General features: G+C 40.4%; 1 protein-coding gene across 1 annotated transcript in view; it reads left to right on the plus strand.

The window, feature by feature from the left end:
- The window catches only part of LOC144599839 (solute carrier family 23 member 1-like), a 65,088-nt gene that overhangs the window by 309 nt on the left and 44,613 nt on the right, over positions 1-20,166 (plus strand). The window contains exons 2-6 of the mRNA XM_078411090.1: positions 3,672-3,752; positions 15,089-15,208; positions 16,330-16,487; positions 19,207-19,295; positions 19,778-19,845. Coding sequence (XP_078267216.1) covers positions 3,672-3,752; positions 15,089-15,208; positions 16,330-16,487; positions 19,207-19,295; positions 19,778-19,845 — 516 coding nt within the window. The remainder of the gene's footprint in view (positions 1-3,671; positions 3,753-15,088; positions 15,209-16,329; positions 16,488-19,206; positions 19,296-19,777; positions 19,846-20,166) is intronic.

Here is a 20,166-nt window from a genome sequence, read left to right on the forward strand (position 1 = left end):
GGGATTCTATGATTTGAGGATGGAATTAATTATGTATTTTAAATACGCTTTTTTCTAAAGTCTTCATTTCTGCTTTTTAAAATGACTTCTTTCATTTGCTTAAATGTTAAATATTGCTTGTGCATCTGATTTTGCATATTTTGTGTTATTGTACCTTAGCTATTATCCCACTTTCCACAGTGTTGCCCCTGCCCCCTTGCACCAGAGACCCAGGTTGGGTCTGACCTCGGGTTCTGTCTGTGTGAAGTTTGCAGGTCCTTCCCTGCAACTGCATGGGTTTCCTCTAGTTTCCTCCCACGTCCCAAAGACGTGTGGGTTTGCAGGTTAATTAGCTTCTATACAAAAATGTTCTTGGTGTTTATGAAGTAGATGCGAAAGTGGGATAACATAAATCTAATGTGAATGGTTGATCGATAGTAGACTCGGGCCCGGTGGGCCAGGTTTATGCTGTATTTCTAAACTGAACTGAAGCTGCATTGTTTAACAAAAATGTTACCAAGGATCTCTTTTTATGCACTCCACGTGATGAGTACAAGTAATATTATGATAATCCAAGAGTGGGGCAATTGGTATCTTAAATGTTTCAGCTAATGGCTATTTCAGAGTCTCATCCTATCCATGTCCTCGTGGCCTTTCACATGGCATTACTGTTATCATTAATAAACCTGTAGGGTAGGGGTTTAGTATTCGTCTTGTGTAACAAACAGGTCAGACTCTGGTTTCCCTGCAGCAAGGGAACTGCCTTTTTGCTTTTCTGTTTCGAAAATCTACAACGCATGAGTTGGGACTGTGGAATACTCTCCACTTGCCTGGTGACTGCACCTTGGACAACACTTCATATCTGACGACATTCAGAACAAAGCAAAGTTGTTGAATTCCATAATTGTGGTGAAATTAATTCATCCCCAATTGGAAGTGTGTGTTCTGTATTGTTTCTGAAATTCAATTTCATGGATATTAGATCATAATATTTCAGCTACTAAACCCGGGGATGAATGTCTAAGCGTGCCCTACATCCACCATTCACTCCCATCCCTGTCTGTGAACAGTAGACACACGGCAATATCACTCCATACTGTGGCTTTTGTTGCTCAGAAGGACCAGGAGAACAGCTGCATGAAAGGATGTTGATAGACAAACTTTCTTCGTCATGATGTATCCATTCTGATTTGGAAATGCATCAGCTAATCATTATTGCAAGTCAAAATCTTGACATTATCCCCTGCAGTTGGGAATGATAGTTGGGATAGGGATGTAATGCTGAGGCTCTAAGGTGCTGGTCAGGCTGCATATGGAGTATTGTGAGCAATTTTGGGTGCCATATCTGAGGAAGGATGTGCTGGCTCTGGAGAGGGTCCAGTGGAGGTTTACAAGAATGATCTCAGGAATTAGTGGGTTAACATATGATAAGCGTTTGACGGCACTGGGCCTGTACTTGCTAGAGTTTAGACGAATGAGGGGGAGACCTCACTGAAACGTATCGAATAGTGAAAGGCTTGGATAGAGTGGACGTGGAGAGGATGTTTCCACCAGTGGGAGAGTATAGGTCTAGAGGTCATAGGCTCAGAATTAACAAACGTTCCTTTAGGAAGGAGATGAGGCGGAATTTCTTTAGTCGAAGGGTGGTGAATCTGTGGAATTATTTGTCACAGAAGGCTATGGAGGCTGTTAATGGATATTTTTAAGGCAGCAATAGATAGATTCATGATTAGTATGGATGGGGAGAAGGGAGGACAACGGAGTTACGAGGGAGAGATAGATCAGCCGTGATTGAATGGCGGAATAACTTGATGGGCCGAATGGCCTAATTCTGCTTCTATCACTTATGACCTTATAATTTCAGTAGTTCAAGAATATGGCCCACTATTACATCAAGGGCAATATGAATGGGTATAAAACTATTGCCCTTGGCAGCATCGACCATGTCCTATCAATTAATTCAAATAAAATCATTTTTATTTGTTTCCTACAAAAATTTCAAGTTTGATTTTGATTCCTTTAAGTTTTGTCAAATGCTGAACAATAATGTAGTTCTCCATTGTATTTGTCAGTTTGGTTTGAAAGCCAACTGCAGAAATTGTATCTAATAAAATCCTCCTTGGAGAGAGTGGGAAAGCATTAGGTTGTGGTTTCATTGGCGTTTCAAACTTCCCATTAAGTTAATTTCATATGCAGAAAGACTGGATAGACTTGGCTTGTACTCGCTGGAATTTAGAAGATTGAGGGGGGAATCTTATAGAAACTTACAAAATTCTTAAGGGGTTGGACAGGCTAGATGCAGGAAGATTGTTCCCGATGTTGGGGAAGTCCAGAACAAGGGGTCACAGTTTAAGGATAAGGGGGAAGTCTTTTAGAACCGAGATGAGAAAGTTATTTTTCACAGAGTGGTGAATCTGTGGAATTCTCTGCCACAGAAGGTAGTTGAGGCCAGTTCATTGGCTATATTTAAGAGGGAGTTAGATGTGGCCCTTGTGGCTAAAGGGATCAGGGGGTATGGAGAGAAGGCAGGTACGGGATACTGAGTCGAAGGGCCGAATGGCCAACTCCTGCACCTATTTTCTATGTTTCTGTGTTAATGATGTGGTTAGACACTAACAAAGGTAAGGTGCTGTATAAACTAACAATGCTGGGTCTTGTTGAACTTGCCAAATTATTTCTTTCTAAATATGAGGACAAGCTGAATTTATCATAATATTTGAATAATATCATAAACTTTGAATTGTACATTCTCCATTTCCTAATAAAGACAACATTTGCAGAATAACAATTGTAGGGAAGAAGTATTCAAGGTCGGGTAAACCTGTGGGGAGAGAGAAATGGTACTTTGGACTAGAAAACATTAATGGAATTTTCTCCTGCCCCAATATTTCCAGTGCATTTCCTGGATTTGCAGAATTTTGACAAAGGAACTGAACTTTATTTAAGAATGGTCATTCTTCAATGTTGTTCCATAATTACATGACTATTGGATGCAAACCTGAGCATTTACAAATGACAACCTGATAATACTGTAATGTGATATTAGTTGATGAAGGTGACTCACTTCATATTTGTTTGTAGTTGTGGGATAGAGCTATGTATCTCTGTGCTTGGCTATTTTCTACATGAAATTTGTGGAGGTCTTGCATCATTACGGATTGGTTACTGTAGGCCACCACTGGCTGAGTATAAAAGCTTTAACATTTCATAAGCTTGTATAACTTTAAATAGAACCAAGCTTTCTGTAGAGAAAGAGATAAATATTCTACAGCCTATAAATATATGGTTACACTGATCTCAACTTTTCCTTGCATTGGGTAAATAAATATGTCCTATTTGCATTATTTTTTGCTGCACTCTAAAACTTGGATGTTATTTAAAATAATCCAATGTAATTGAAAAAGCAGGTAGTATATTTAATAACTAAATTCATGTAACTTTAGTGCATTTGTAGTGTCTTCAAAACCTTGCATTAATGACTTCTAGAATTTGTGCACCGGTTATACTATCAGAATGAATTGTTACAGAAAATCTAATGCTTTATTGGACAAGATGTTTGTTTATAAGGTTGGAAAATTATATTTATTGCACAGCTGTAATATAAGAGGGGGAATCTATGTATGTCCAAAGTAATCTTGTCTAGTTTATATTCTGATTTCATGTCCAAGTAACGTTCCTATTCTTTGCATCAGAATGGGATTCCAGGCCTTTGTTATGAACTGTCAGAGAACAAAATACCTGTGGATGGAAGACTTCAAAGGAAAAGTGACAAGGTAAGTTCCAAACTTGAACTTGGTTGTTGGTAGCTATAAAACGTTACAGCATTGAGAGAAACCCAATTGATCCTTTTTGTACCCAGATCTCTTTTCGCTCTAAGCTCTATCCTAGTGTTATCTAAATCCCACAGCCCAGGCATTTCTCTGTGAACCTGAAAATTATATCTTTCAGCTGCACTTCCAATTTGAAATTCAAATCTGAAGAAGCATTTGAACCTGAAATGTCACTTATCCATGTCTTCCAGAGATGCTGCCTGTCCCATTGAGCATCTACACTTCTTTGTCTCCATGTATCTCCAAATGCTGTTTTAATAAAAATCTAAAAGCATTTTGATGCATCCAAACAGTTCCATAGATATTTTTCCTCATTCGCCCTTTAATTCCTTTGTTAATAAGTTGAAGAAGTATGAACCATCTTTTAAGGATTTTCCAACAGCTAAAGGAAATGAAGAATTCTGATCATCGTCAGCATCTGGGCCAAGTACTTTTCTTAACCTGAAATGTTAACTTGTCCTCCCCCAAATGCTGTCTGACCTCGTGAGTATTTCTGGAATTTTCTATCCGTCATCCCCAGAATTTTATCAGGTTAATTTTCATTTTGGAGCCAGACAAAGGGGCTTATTCTTCCTCCTATTAAGATAGTGTAACTATTGTTTCATCCACATATAGAAGGTTGTCTGGTATGATATCTTGTTAAGAGAGTAATCAAACTGGTTTTCAACATTGCTGGGGGTGCAAGAGACTGCACGTGCTGGAACTTGGAGCAATAGTAGATGAGCAGCTGAAGGAACTCAACAGGTTAGACTGTGGAGGAAATGGACGGATGATGTTGTGTCGAGATCCTTAATCTAGACTTGAAAAAAGGAGCAGGAAAGTAGCCGTTGCTCATGCTGTTCAGTTATAGGTAATCCTGGAGGATTGGGAGGTGCTGTTCCTCTATTTTGAGCTTGTCCTTGCCCTGGCAGTGGAGGAGGCCAATGACTGACAGTGTAGGTATGGGAAGAGGAATTAAAATGTCTGGTGCCCAAGAGATCCAGATAGCCACAGTGGACAGTGGTCCTTGAACAGTCACCTAGTCCATTTGGAATTGAATTTTCCAATTTCAGATAACCAATTTCAGTCACTCTCTTCTTTTTCTCTTTCTTCCAATCTACTCTAGTCCTCTCCCACCCTCTTCTTCCCATCTTAACCCCAGCCCCCAAAATATGGGGACTGTGTATTTGTGGATTGTTCAAAATAATTTAGCTGTGCTGTGCATACGTGACAATAATGAACCATTGAGCTAATGTTTTCTTCCCAAGTGATAAAGAACCCTGACTTTATTTTAAAATTCAAGATTGTTGTGTGGAGAACAATTTAATTTTCCCAGCTGCCATGGTAAAGTTTGAACTTTTATTTCTGAATTGTTTTTTCAAGTCTTTGGGATAATAATAGTAATGTTACCATGACATCTAGTACTGATCAATAATTTTGTAAAGGTCCAATAAAATACCCTTTATTTTTAAAAAAATCTCTGAATTGTTTGTTGTTGAGTTGTCCTTTCACATGGCCTTCAAAGATTTGAGACCCTTTAGCTCATGTCCATCCGGGTCAATAGGGTGATGACAAAGCTTTTGGCACATGGCCTTCTTTGATCGGGGAACAGAGTACAGGATTGGGATGTCATGTTGTACCTGTACAGGTCATTGGTGAGACTGTGCTTGGAGTACGATGTGTTGTTCTGTTTGCTCAGCTGGAGAAAGAATGCTATCGAGCAGGAATGCATGCAGAAACTGTTCACAAGGAGATTAATGGGAATGGAGGGCTTGAATTCAGAAGCCCTTTAGAAGAATTTAAAAACTGAATTTGAGTTAGATGGTAAAGGGGTGAACTCATTGAAACTTACAGAATATTGAAAGGCATAGATAGAGTGGATGTGGAAAGGATGTTTCTGCTGGTGGGAGAGTCTAGGACCAGAGGTCATAGTCTCAGAATTAAAGGGTGCTCGTTTAGAAAGGAGGCGAGGAGGGACTTCTTTAGTCGGAGGGTAGTTAATCTGTGGAACTCATTGCCACAGAAGGCTGTGGAGGCCAAATCAATGGATATTTTTAAAGGCAGAGATAGACAAATTCTTGATTAGAACAGGTGTCAAGGGTTATGGGGAGAAGGCAGGAAAAATGGGATTAGGAGGCAGAGATCAGCCATGTTTGAATGGTGGAGTGGACTCAATGGGCCAAATGGCCTAATTCTACTCCTACAACTTGTGAATTACACTGCCCTCCATAATGTTTGGGACAAAGATCCATTTATTTATTTGCCTCTGTCCTCCATAATTTGAGATTCGTAATAGAAAAAAATCATGTGGTGTAAAGTACACATTGTCAGATTTTAATAAAGGCCATTTTGAAACCTTTTCGTTTCACCATGTAGAAATTACAACTGTATTTATACATAGTGCCCCAATTTCAGGGCACCATAATGTTTTGGACACAGCAATGTCATGGAAATGAAAGTAGTCATGTTTAGTATTTTGCTGCATGTCCTTTGCATGCAATGACTGCTTAAAGTCTGCGATTCATGGACATCACCAGTTGCTGAGTGTCTTCTCTGATGATGCTCTGCCAGGCCAGTATTGCAGCCATTTTTAGCTTATGCCTGTTTTGGGGGCTAGTCCCCTTCAGTTTTCTCTTCAGCAAATAAAAGGCATGCTCAATTGGATTCAGATTGGGTGATTGACTTGGCCACTCAAGAATTGACAATTTTTTAGCTTTGAAAAACTGTTGCTTTAGCAGTATGTTTGGGATCATTATCTTGCTGTAGAATGAACTGCCGGCCAATGAGTTTTGAGGCATTTGTTTGAACTTGAGCAGATAGGATGTGTTTATACACTTTAGAATTCATTATGCTACTACCATCAGCAGTTGTATCATCAATGAAGATAAGTGAGCCAGTTCCTTCAGCAGCCATACATGCCCAGGCCATAACACCCCCACCACCATGTTTCACAGATGAGATAATATGCTTTGGATCTTGGGCAGTTCCTTCTCTCCTCCATACTTTGCTCTTGCCATCACTCTGATATAAGTTAATCTTCATCTCATCTGTCCACAAGACCTTTTTCCAGAACTGTGGTTGCTCTTTTAAGTACTTCTTGGCAAACCTGACAATCCTATTTTTGTGGCTAACCAGTGGTTTGCATCTTGCAGTGTATTTCTGATCTTGAAGTCTTGTGCGAACAGTGGTCATTGACAAATCCACACCTAACTCCTGGAGTGTGTTTCTGATCTGTGGGACAGGTGTTTGGGGATTGTTCTTTATTATAGAGAGAATTCTTCTGTCATTAGCAGTGGAGGACTTCATTGGCCTGCCAGTCCCTATACGATTAGTAAGCTCACCAGTGTTCTCTTTCTTCTTAATGATGTTCCAAACAGTTGATTTTGGTCAGCCTAAGGTTTGACTGATGTCTCTAACAGTTTTATTCTTGTTTCTCAGTCTCGTAATAGCTTCTTTGACTTTGGCACAACTTTGGTCCTCCATGTTGATAAACAGCAATAAAAGTTTCCAAAGGTGATGGATAGACTGGAGGAAAGACTAGGTGCTGAGCTCTCTTATACCTGCATTTAGAAGGCAATTAAACACACCTGAGCAATTACAAACACCCGTGAAGCCACGTGTCCCAAACATTATGGTGCCCTGAAATGGGGGACTATGTATAAACACAGTTGTAATTTCTACATGGTGAAACCAAAACGTATAAAAATTGCCTTTATTAAAATCTGACAATGTGCACTTTAACCACATGCGATTTTTAATTTTTTTTTCTCTCTATTACAAATCTCAAATTGTAGGTACAGAGACAAATAAATAAATGATGGGTCTTTGTCCAAAACATTATGGAGGGCACTATATAAGGAAAGACGGGATAGGCTGGTGTTTTATTTTCGTGAAAGATGGGAGGCTGAGGGATGATCTTATAGAGGTAAAATAAAATCATGAGGGGTGTTAATAAGATGACTGGTCACAGTCTATTTTGCAGGATGAGGGAGTTCAACACTAAAATGCATAGGTTTAAAGTCAGATTGAAAAGATTTTAAAGGTTCCCCAGTGGCAACCTTCTCACACCAGTGGGTGGTGGATACATGGATTGAGATGCCCGAGGAAGTGGTAGAGGGTGAATAATTACAATGTTTAAAAGATATTTGTACAGGTTTGGCGATAGAAATAATTTGGAAGGATATAGGCAAATGATGCCAGATATTATGATCGGCATACCAAGTGCAGTGCTGCAAGGACTGCTTTAGTGCCATATAACTCTCTGATTCTTGTACTGCACTATTACCCCCCCCTCCCCCCCCCACACCTGCCTTTTCCTCCCCACCCTGAAATCATTTATGTTCAGTAGTATAAGAAAATAACTGCAGATGCTGGTACAAATCGATTTATTCACAAAATGCTGGAGTACCTCAGCAGGTCAGGCAGCATCTCGGGAGAGAAGGAATGGGTGACGTTTCGGGTCGAGACCCTTCTTCAGACTGATGTCAGGGGGGCGGGACAAAGGAAGGATATAGGTGGAGACAGGAAGATAGAGGGAGATCTGGGAAGGAGGAGGGAAAGGGAGGGACAGAGGAGCTATCTGAAGTTGGAGAAGTCGACGTTCATACCACCGGGCTGCAAACTGCCCAGGCGAAATATGAGGTGCTGCTCCTCCAATTTCCGGTGGGCCTCACTATGGCACTGGAGGGGGCCCATGACAGAGAGGTCAGACTGGGAATGGGAGGGGGAGTTAAAGTGCTGGGCCACCGGGAGATCAGTTTTGTTAATGCGGACCGAGCGCAGGTGTTCAGCGAAGCGATCGCCGAGCCTGCGCTTGGTTTCGCCGATATAAATAAGTTGACATCTAGAGCAGCAGAATCAATAGATGAGGTTGGAGGAGGTGCAGGTGAACCTCTGTCTCACCTGGAAAGACTGTTTGGGTCCTTTGATGGAGTTGAGGGGGGAGGTCAAGGGACAGGTGTTGCATCTCTTGCGGTTGCAGGGGAAAGTGCCCGGGGTTGGGGTGGTTTGGGTAGGAAGGGACGAGTGGACCAGGGAGTTACGGAGGGAACGGTCTCTGTGGAACGCAGAGAGGGGAGGGGATGGGAAGATATGGCCAGTGGTGGGGTCCCGTTGTAGGTGACGGAAATGTTGGTGGATGATATGTTGGATCCGCTGGCTGGTGTGGTGGAAGGTGAGAACGAGGGGGATCCTGTCCTTGTTGCGAGTGGGGGGAGGGGGAGCAAGAGCGGAGCTGCGGGATGTAGAAGAGACCCTAGTGAGAGCCTCATCTAAACATAGCACAAAAAGTAAGGAAATTTGTGTTTAGTAGATTATTTCTTTGTTGTAACAATGCTTCTTGGCAATAAATCTTATACCGTTGGAAAGCTTGTTTATTTCCCTTTTAAATGGTGCCACATTTGTAAGGAACATGCATTTGTGGGATGAGCAGCAGAGCTGAGTATATGGGATGCGCCCATGAACAATTTGCCAAATCTTCTCTGCCAATGCCAAACAGCTTATTCTGCCATTGACTCTTGTTCGGTGTTGTTTGGTGGATTGGATGATTGGTCTGAAGAAACAAGACATATTGGCAATTTAACAATTTATTCATTTAATAAACAGGAGCCACAGTAGCGTGTGGAAGAACCATACACAGCCACAACAGCCTGGCACCTCCTCCTCATGCTGGTCACCAGCCTGGTCACACACTGTTGTGGGATGGCATCCCATTCTTGTCAGCACCTGGGGGTACCAGAAGCTCAAAACAAGAGTCAATAGCAACAGCAGAATAAGCTGTTTGGCATTGGCAGAGAAGCTTTGGCAAATTTTTCATGGGCGCATCCCATATACTCAGCTCTGCTGCTCATCCCACAAATGCATGTTCCTTACAAATGTGGCACCATTTAAAAGGGAAATAAACAGGCTTTCCAACGGTATAAGATTTATTGCCAAGAAGCATTGTTACAACAAAGAAATAATCTACCAAACACAAATTTCCTTACTTTTTGTGCTATGTTTATAATGGAGGAGGGGAAGCCCCGTTTTCTGAAGAACGAGGACATCTCGGAAGCCCTAGCGTGAAACACCTCATCCCGGGCGCAGATGCGGCGTAGACGGAGGAATTGGGAGTAGGGGATAGACTTTTTGCAGGGGACCGGGTGGGAAGAAGTGTAGTCCAGATAGCTGTGCGAGTCGGTGGGTTTGGAAAGAGAGATGCATTTGTGTGTTTTTAATTAAAAAAGATGACCACCTCCAAAAATGAATACAAAAATATCCACATATTAGTGGCCATTTATATACAAAGCATTAAAACTAAAGGAGACAAATAAGATGATGATGGAGTAACTCGACAGGTCCGGCAGCATCTCTGAAGAACATAGATAGGTGATGTTTCATGTTGGTACCCTTCTTCAGACTGATTGTCGAGGGTTGTGAAAGAAAGCTGGAAGAGAGGAGGGGCAGGACAGCCTGGTGAGTGATGGGTAAATACAGGTTAGGGTTTCTATTGATAAGCAGATGGCTGGACAAAGGCCAGAGAAGAATGGAGGAGGCCTAGGACAGAACAGTCAGTGTGGGAATGGGAAGGGGAATTAAATTGTTTGGCAAACCAGAGATCGGGTAGTTCAGGCAGACTGAGCGAAGGTGTTCAGCAAAATAATCCCCCAGTCTACGTTTGGTCCCACCGATGTATAAGAGTCCACGTCTTGAACAATGGGTACAGTAGATGAGGTTCGAGGAGGTGCAAGTGAACCTCTGCCTAACCTGAAAGGACTGTTGGGGTTCCTGGAAAGATTGTCAATGAGCTTATTTCTTTAAGGGGCAACATTTTAATGGAAATGATTGAATAATTTTGTTAATCCTCACAGGAGAGGAAAAGGAAAATGTACACACATTTCTTGGTATATTGAGCATAAATCCAGAGCAGAAGCTAATGTTTAAATATCAGCAAAATAACTTGTTCGAATGAAATGACAGGTCTAAGGACCTCAGAATTTAATGATCGCTACCACTGGGATTACAGGAAGGCAGTGAGGAACTTTAAAATCTTCAGGGCATATTATTCCAAGTATATTTCATTCATGAATTATCTCTTTTAAAAAATTGGAAAAATGTAGATTTTCTCTCACTTGAATGGGGAATCGGTTTATTGACTTGCTGATGTACTGCAGTCTGGGAAAGCAAATGACAAAGGAGTGAGTGAGCCATTAGAATATATTAGGTGTTTGGAAAGAGCCAGTATTGTTTTATCCAGAAGATCATAACTTGTGAACTTGATTTTTTTCTTCTGAGGCATATTTATTGGTGTAACCTGTGTAGAAATTTAAGAGAATCTATATACAGTATTAGACTGATGGCAATGTTTTGAAGCTTAAAGAATAGAACATTTGTTATGCAGCTTTTAAGTGTTATTTGACCCATGATTATTGTACTAAAGAGTGATTCAGGTAGTCCCCTCTCCTCTCCGGTCCTTCCCCACAAAAGCACAGCCTTGCATTTTTCCTCTTTCAAATAGTAAACCGTCTCCCTTGAATAGTTCAAAGCATGAAGTATTCCAATTGTATTGGGGAGTGCATTTCAAGTCCTAACTAATGTTTTGGCCCATCATCTTTTTTCAGTGCTTTTTGGTTACCAACTCTTCTTCACCCAGTGTAAGACCTCTTGATTTACTTGATGAAAACCCTTCTGCTAAATACCAATCAAACTTAATTTTGTCTCTTCTAAGAAGAACAAACAAAACAGGTTTGGACTATCCATGTAACTGTAAGCTCTAGTCAATGGAGCTATTCTGATGTATCTGCTTCCTCTCCAGAATTGAAATCAAGGTACAAGCTACTGTGCCTCTGTTCATGAAGCTCAGGATCCTAGATCTCTTACTAATCCGTGCACACTCTCACATTATTGCAAAAGCCCCACTGATTGCTCTGTTTGTGCTTTCCCTTTAAAAAATTCTGTCACTTAGCACATCGTGTACTGTGAAAGATCACCTTGTTTAACACTGAAGTTTGTGTGCTCATTTCATTAACTCATCTCGGAGGAAACCCGTGCGATCACAGAGAGAACATGCAAGCTTCACACAGACACAACCCAAGGCCAGGATCAAACTCTGGTCTCTGGCACCGTGAGGCAGCTGCTCTACCAACTAGTAATTAACTGGTTTGGATTTGTGCCCCTGTTTTTGATTGGAGTTTTACTAACAGTTTTTTTTAGTATCTTGGAGTGGCACTGTGATATAGTTTGTAAACTGCTGGCTGATGAAAACGTTCAAATTCTGAGTCTGTGCTTGAACATGAATGCTTGCTGTGATCATTTCCAACATGGATAATATGGGGCTGTGCCGAGAGACATTGAGCTATGTAAACCAATTGGGGAAAGTGCACATTAGGACAAATAAAGCTGCTCGAGATGTTGGATTTCTCGGCAAAAAATTTTGCCCAAGAAATGGGACATGGAGGAAAAGATTACACTGGTTAATCTTCTAAAACAGCTCAATGTTTCAGAACCAAAGAACAAAAGACGACAGTGTATATCACTGGCGATGATAGAAATAAGGTGTACTAATCTTCATCTTGAAATGACTCATTTCTAACAATCCAGGGACCCAACCAGGCTTCCCAGGTGAAACAACAAGTTGCACTTTGTCACGCTCAGTCTATCGATCCAGTCACCCCGTGCCCGTTCAATCACAGATATTCCTTTTGTTCTATTCATTTCTTTCATCTCAACCTTTTCCACAACTTAAAGTTGGTGCTTCTCTGTTCTTATGAAAGGAGTTTGACCTGATGATGCTGGTTCTGTATCCTCGGATGCTGCCTGGCCCCTGACCATTTCACGTTTTGTGTTTTTGATTTCAGATTTGCACCATCTGCAGGTTTTTTTGAAGAGTTTGAATAGAAAATATTCCTTTGAATATTTAGCTTGCTCTATCACCTAATGTCCACTTCAGTTCCCAAACATCTCCCCAGTTTTTCTAACCATTTTTAATTACTAAAATGCTAATATATTTTTTGCATTCTAATAACTGCTGTCCTCTTTTATAGTCTATTCCTAGCCAAATGTTTTTTTTAAATCGTGCAACGTCTTTTCAAAACAATTATTCTGTACTAGGTCTGACAGGAATGAATGTGTATTCAGTGGTGACTATTAGATTCCAAAGGATTTGAGCTGAGACCTAGTGTTCATTATTTATTAATGACTTGGCTGCTTGCTGATGTCGCAGTGATGGAAGGATTGTAGACTGGAGCATGAAATAAAACGTTGATAGATTAAGTGACTGGGCAAAATTATGACGGACAGATTTTAATGAAGTTGAATGTGAAGTAATCTATTTGAAGTATAGCTTCCAGCGCACGAAGCACAAAGTATAATTGGCAGAATCATTTAAAAGGGCAATGGAATGTTGACACTTGGATCTCAAATATCCAGGAGCAAATTTTGGTACAACTCTACAACGTCCTGGTTCTGAGCACCATCCCTCAACATGGAAACTTGTTAGGTCAACCACCAACTGTGGGGAGAGATGGTTAGCTTTTCAGATTGATGATCATCCATCGTGAGTTCTGATGAAAGGTGGTCAAAAGGTTTCAGCATCTTTCTTTCTTTTTTCTCTCTGTAGGTGTAATATTTCCCTAACTCTGTGAGCAGGTAAAACTCTGGGTTATGCAACAGAAATTGATGTCAAGATAGTTGCCTTTTTTGTTTTGTTTATACTATTGAAACATGTAATGGACATTTGTGGTAATTTTGGCATGTAGCCCTGAACTCTAAATTTGATGAGATTTAAGTTGCACTGTAGTACTGACCCCTTCTAATCTTATTGCTCTTTTTGCCTTTAATATTAATTTATGATTTGCCAATTGGTAGATTTGCTCAACTCAAAGGACATGATTGTGAGTACAATAAGCCAGTCCGGATACAGATACAAGCACAATGGATGGTTAAGTAAGCATAAACACAATAGTTGCAATCTGTCCCTTGAAGCTTCTAAGGCTAAGCATCTGTGACACTGTCCATGTTTTCCTCTTGCGATGTACTATTGATTGCAAGTGCTCTCACCCCATCATTTCTGTTTTCTAGATTGAGCCATTACTTATCTTTCTTTGTTCCCTCCAGCTCTTAAGCGGTATCTTTAGACATCAAGAAAGTTGGGTACGGAAATGGATGATTAAGTCCATGCCAACCATTAACCACCTATACGAATCCTAGTGTTCTTTCACTCTACATTTTCCTTGAGTTCTGACACGTTCTACGACTCGCCTGCACAAAATGAGTAATTTAATGAAGAAACGTGCAGTAACAGGCAGACTCCTCGCAGACAGCACCCAATATCAGCATTAAACCCAAGTCTCTGGCATGTGAAACAGCAGCCCTGCTAGCTGTCCTGCCCTGTTCTGGACTGAGTTTAGTTGTTTCATATCAAACTTCATTGGCATGTTCCTGGTAGACAGGACATAATTGTTCTGTCCCAGACTATCTGGCTGCTTTCAACACAACACCACGTCTGACAGATTAAATCAGTGCCTGATGTGCAAGCTTTAAACATAATTCTCTTTCAATGTGTTTATGCATGGTATTAATTTTGATTATGGTTTGCTTGTCTTTATGTTGTTTTAATAGCATTAATGCCATTTCTAATTGCTTTATAACCTTTATATTAATGTAAACAATCTTTACAACACTTCTACTGAAGCAATGATATTAAAATGTGAAGAATATCGAGAATGTTTTGAAGGTTGCACATGTTAGAGGTAGTTTAAATGAATAGTAACATTGTAAAGACCCTCTCCAACCCCATCTCCCAAATTTACCCCCTCCTTGGCTGCTCTGGGCAAATGAACAGATTAATTGCACATTGTTTCTTACAAATAAGGAAGCATTTGATTAGCACCGATTTGCTGATTTGTTTGACAATGGGCCATGGGTTCTTTGGTTGTACGGTAGATTGCTGAGAGAGTACATGACAGTGCTTTTACACTTGTGTCCCCATATCATAACTGCTTATGTATTAAGGTCCTTGGAAGTCAAAAGTGGCTGGATTACGGTCACCACTCTAGGCAAATGGGCTGAAACTTGTGAATAGTAGTGTGGGTAAGGAAATAATTAACTGGCCATGCCTAAAAATTATGGTGCAGATTCTGCTGTCAAAATGTATCTGGTTTTAAATAGTCAAAACAAATTCCATTCCTAATAAATGTTGGAAAATCAGTGTTTTTGCTGTTTGCCAGGTTGTGAAAAATACTTGACCAAGATCTGAATCTCAATTTCACAGACTGGAATTGTTGAAAGATGTTATAACCTTGTATTTGCTCTGTGTCTCCCAGACTAATGAAACCAATGTAACCGATCCAGCACAATCTACACTCCCGAACAGCAGTTTTGATATGATCTACAAAATAGAAGATGTTCCTCCTTGGTATCTTTGCATTTTGCTTGGATTTCAGGTACTTCTGTTTCACTTGCATGTTCATTTTGTAAATGTAAAGTGTGCTTAGTACATTTTAACTTTACTCTCTCAATGATATTCTGGCAATTACTGCTGTAATGTTCCCTAATCCCTTGGATCTTTGGCCATCAGGTATATGTGGGTTGTGTCTATTTTTCAGCTAATTCATGTGTCTGATATTTTATTGAGTTGCCCTTGCTGTAGGCTTTCTGCTGAAGTGTTCTCGAGGGGATTAAAGGAATGAAACTATTTATAACAACCCCAGGTGATATATCATTGGCATCATCTGTCTACCGGGACAGGAGGTGGATGATTCTGCTTAGTTGAAGCACTTCTGAAATTCTAATTAAAGCTTTGGTTGTGGGAGTGCTGCCTGCAGAGGTATTGACATATTGCCTCGTGCATTATGTGGTAGAGAGGTGACACAGTTTCTGGCTGCTGCTTCACCTCGATCATACTTTTGTGCATCGAGTAAAATATTTATCACACGAGTTTAAAAAAAAAAAATCTAGTTACACCTGCTTGCAACCATGGCATGAGTCCTAGAGAATTGACATACTGGATTTTAACACAAAATCCAGTTTATTTTAACATAATATAAACATAAATCATTGTTATGGTGGTTTTTCCACCTGCAGCACTAACTTAGATGAATTTCAAGTTTCCTTCAGTTTGTCATCAATCTTTGTCTTAACTTTTACATTTTTTTTGGCCTCACTGCAGAAAATATTGTTATTTCTACTTTTCTGAATCTATAGTTTTTTGAATTTTGCAATTAATTTCCAAAAACTGGAAATGCCTTCAGATGACATTTGAATGACAATCCACTCATTGCCCTCTCTCCTATCCTCCCCTCTATCAAAAACCTTCCAGATATCCATTACTCTTTTCCTGTTTTGTAAAGCTTGTTTTGGCTTTGAGTTTTCCCAATACAGTGATTCATCTCTAATGTTAATTCGTTTCTCTCTACAAATGATGCTTTTTCTCTTTTGTGCATTTCCATTATTTTCTGTTTTGTTTCAATTTTCTAGCACCAATGTTTATTTTTGAGGTGATTTATTTGTATGTCAGCATTTGAAGGAATTATTGGTTGACAAAACTTTGATTTTGGCCCTTCAGCACTACCTGACCTGCTTTAGTGGAACCATAGCTGTACCCTTTCTGCTGGTTGAATCGCTCTGTGTTGGGAAAGATCAGCATGCTGTCAGTCAGCTGATTGGTACTATCTTCACCTGTGTTGGAATCACAACACTTATTCAGACAAACTTTGGATGTAGGTATGTTACCCCTGTGTAATATGAATTGTTTTCCCTTTTTTATGATGGGTTCCAAAATTTATAAAAAGATTTAAGTAGTTTGCAGGTTGAATGAACTTCAATTGCTGCAGATGATATTTTTTCCCCTGATTTCTGAAAAGGTCAGTTACACAAGCAATCATTTCATTTGTAGAAACAAGGAGCTGCAGATGTTCGATTACCAAAAAAAACATACATTGTTGGAGTAACTTACCAGGTTAAGTAGCATCTCTGGAGATCATTTATTCACAAAATGCTGGAGTGACTCAGCAGGTCAGGCAGCATCTCAGGATAGAAGGAATGGGTGACGTTTCGGGTCGAGATCCTTCTTCAGACTGATGTCAGGGGGGCGGGACAAAGGAAGGATATAGGTGGAGACAGGAAGATAGAGGGAGAACTGGGGAGGGGAAGAGGGAGACAGAGGAACTTCACAAAATTTGATCTCTGGAGATCAGATAGGTGACATTTCAGACTGGATCAGTCTGAAGGGTCCCAGCCCAAAACGTCACCTATCCATGTTCTCCAGAGATGCTGCTTGACGTGTTGAGTTACTCCAGCATTTGGTGTCCAGTCATTTCATTTTCCTGACTGGGTCTGTGCAGTGCAGATGCTGCTTGACATATTGAGAATTTGGGTATTTCTGCTTTTGTTTCAGATTTGTTCTATCTCTGCACTCTTTTCCTTCCTGACAGCTTTACTGTCCATCAAAATATTCTTCTGCTTTAAAACCATGCAATACTTCAGTTTGAACCTAAGGAACAAAACATTACTGCAGAGTACAGACAATTATATGCACACCTGTATCTCCGGTTTTGGTAACATCTTTGGAAATTATATTCAGAATCCTAAAAGATTAAAAAAAAATACAAGTTAACATGGGTGCAGCACAAACTGGTCAAAATGCTTTGATTAATTGCTTGGAGGACAAGATGTTGAGGATGGAAGCAGTTGTGATGGAATAGATGTTACAACATCATCCTAAATCCATCTTTCTTGATGTGAGTGTCATGACTTGTCTGCAGCCATCCATTCAGTCCGACCTCGTCTTTACACATGACCAACACAAAATTGTAAGAACATTTTAACTAAAAATACCAGGTCCTTGGGAAGAGATGGAGTCCCTGATGAAACTCAGACGCATAGATCAAGCTCTCAACTTGTTCCCAGACACCGACGAATGGATGGGCCTTGCCATCACCATCCACAAGGCAAAAGTCATCTTCTGACCTGCCCCAAACTGCAACACCACCTATTCATAATAAAGGTTCGCAATAAAGTCCTGGGGCATGTGCAAAGCCTCTCGGATCTCAGCAAAAGCAGACATTAAATGTGGTGGTATTTTCATCAACAATGTGCTAGCACAGCATTTTTGGTCAATTGAAGGAAATGTGTTTTTGAAGATGAAGATCTTTAGGACTGACACAAAACTTGGATCATTGCTGATCACTTTTTATGCCTGTTTTTCGATATGCTTCTGACATTTCAAGGCACTAGAAAGATGTTGCCAATGCTGTCTCTAAATTCACTGGAAGGATAAATGAATCAATGTTGACATCTCTCTGCAGGCTCGATTTCCCCAATAGAGATTCTTGTTAGACGGTTGGCTGCATTAGCTTGCGTTACATCAATTGCATTTCCTACATTCGGCTGCTGAAATCAACACATTCTGAAATGTGGAGTAAAGATCAACGGCCAGATGGCAAAAAAAACCCAACATGCCCATGATGGTTAAAGGAGCTTAAGGGATGGTGTTGTAAACATGGAGTCCCATCTTTTGGCAGCGAGGAGAAGCCCAGCATGAAAGGAGTGCACAGCTACCTACCCACATTCTGTCAAGTTTCTCTGGTCCATCTGTGGAAGTGTCTGTCATTCCAGCATTCACCAGTTGCTACAAAACACAAAAACTAGACCAGAAGCGAGTCCTCTTCTATTCTGAGGGAACACCTAAAGAATAAAATGTTGAATTGGTTCTCTTGTTGTTCTTTTCTCCATTTCATGCTCTCTCTTCTCATTCTTCTGCATTTCTTAAGATGCTTCAGCTCAAAACGTATTATTGGCCCTCGTGCACACACGCAATAATATCCTCCTAATAACCCAGCTGCGAAGAATGGTGATTGTTATCCCAGATGTAGTTACATGTCAGTGCATTCCACATCAGTTAACAAATGAGCTTGTATCCCTTGGGGATTATATTTTAACAAAGGGAAGCAGAATGAGTGTCAGAAAAATTAGCCCAAAAATAAAACAGCCTACTATCTAACCTTTAAAAACATATGAGATCCTTAATTATGAATTACCTCTCTAATTAAACCTGATAATAAAAAAAACAATTAAAACTGGATTGAAATGTAATTATTTTGTGCACAATGCAAGCAATAATTTGCCGATCATGATCACCAGAATCACAGCTGCTTAAAAGTCTTGTGCAGGAAGGATCTGCAGATGCTGGTTTACACCAAAGATAGACACAAAAGCTGGAGTAACTCGGCAGGATGGACAGCATCTCTGAAGAAAAGGAATGGGTGATGTTTTGGGTCGAGACCCTTCTTCGGACTGAAGAAAGATCTCGACTCGAAACATCATCCATTCCTTCTCCCCAGAGATGCTGCCTGTAACCGCTGAGTTACTCCAGCATTTTGTGTCTTCTGCTTAAAAGTGTTGTCTGCTTTATTCTAATCTCTCTACATTTTGATTTGTGCAGGCTTCCCTTATTTCAAGCGAGCGCCTTGGCTTTTCTTGTGCCTGCCAGAGCTATTCTTGCTCTTGACAAGTGGAAGTGTCCAACGGAAGGTATTTAAAGCTTCTTTTGTTAAGAATTAGCTGAGCAAAACATTTGAGAAAATCTGCTAATGAGTAATTGTAGGGGGCTTCTGCTTGCCTCGCAATGACTGAACCAGTGATCATTTTGGACTTGTTGCATTTCGCTGGCATAACATGTGGAACATTGTGAAAAGCACACCTGAGCATGCCGTCAGGCAAGCTTCTCATTGCATTATGCACACAGTGATGTGAAGCGTGTCGATGGGCTGCTATGTTTGTGAAGGATCTGTGTTCTTGACAAGCACTGGTTGTAATCCTTTTGGACATTAATTAGATTCTGTAACAATGCACAACCTGCCGTGCCACATCACCATGTAGATTGTTCTGAGCTTTGCCATTAGACTGGAGAAGCTGCCTTGTACATTGGAAGCTGAGAGAGGGTTGTAGATGTATTTTCACCCAAAGTGCTTTGAAACCATAATTCACCATTAATTTTCATTTTTAATTTACAGAGGAGATATATGGAAATTGGACTTTGCCATTCAACACAACCCACATATGGTATCCGAGGATACGAGAAGTAAAGTATCAAAAATGAAGCTTTGTTAATGGCTATAACAAAGTCGACTGCTGGCTCCAAATGGAATTAACTAGCAATACTTGTTTTTTTTCTGTTGTCCAGCATTTAATCTTTAAATGATAAATAGCTCTATGCTGATTTTTATTGGAGAAATTGTCCACTGCCTGGAAACTGTTGTGTTCTTTAAAAAGATAGTGAGTCCGACTGTGTTTTTACGCGAGTGTTTATTCAACCGCACATCTGCTCCCGCGCCGGGCTCCTCCCTGTCGCCCTCCGATGACCCCCTACCAATGGACCTGTGTAGTCTTAAAGGCACATTGC

Source organism: Rhinoraja longicauda, chromosome 14, assembly GCF_053455715.1.
Source record: "Rhinoraja longicauda isolate Sanriku21f chromosome 14, sRhiLon1.1, whole genome shotgun sequence".
Classification (NCBI taxonomy): Eukaryota; Metazoa; Chordata; class Chondrichthyes; order Rajiformes; family Arhynchobatidae; genus Rhinoraja; species Rhinoraja longicauda.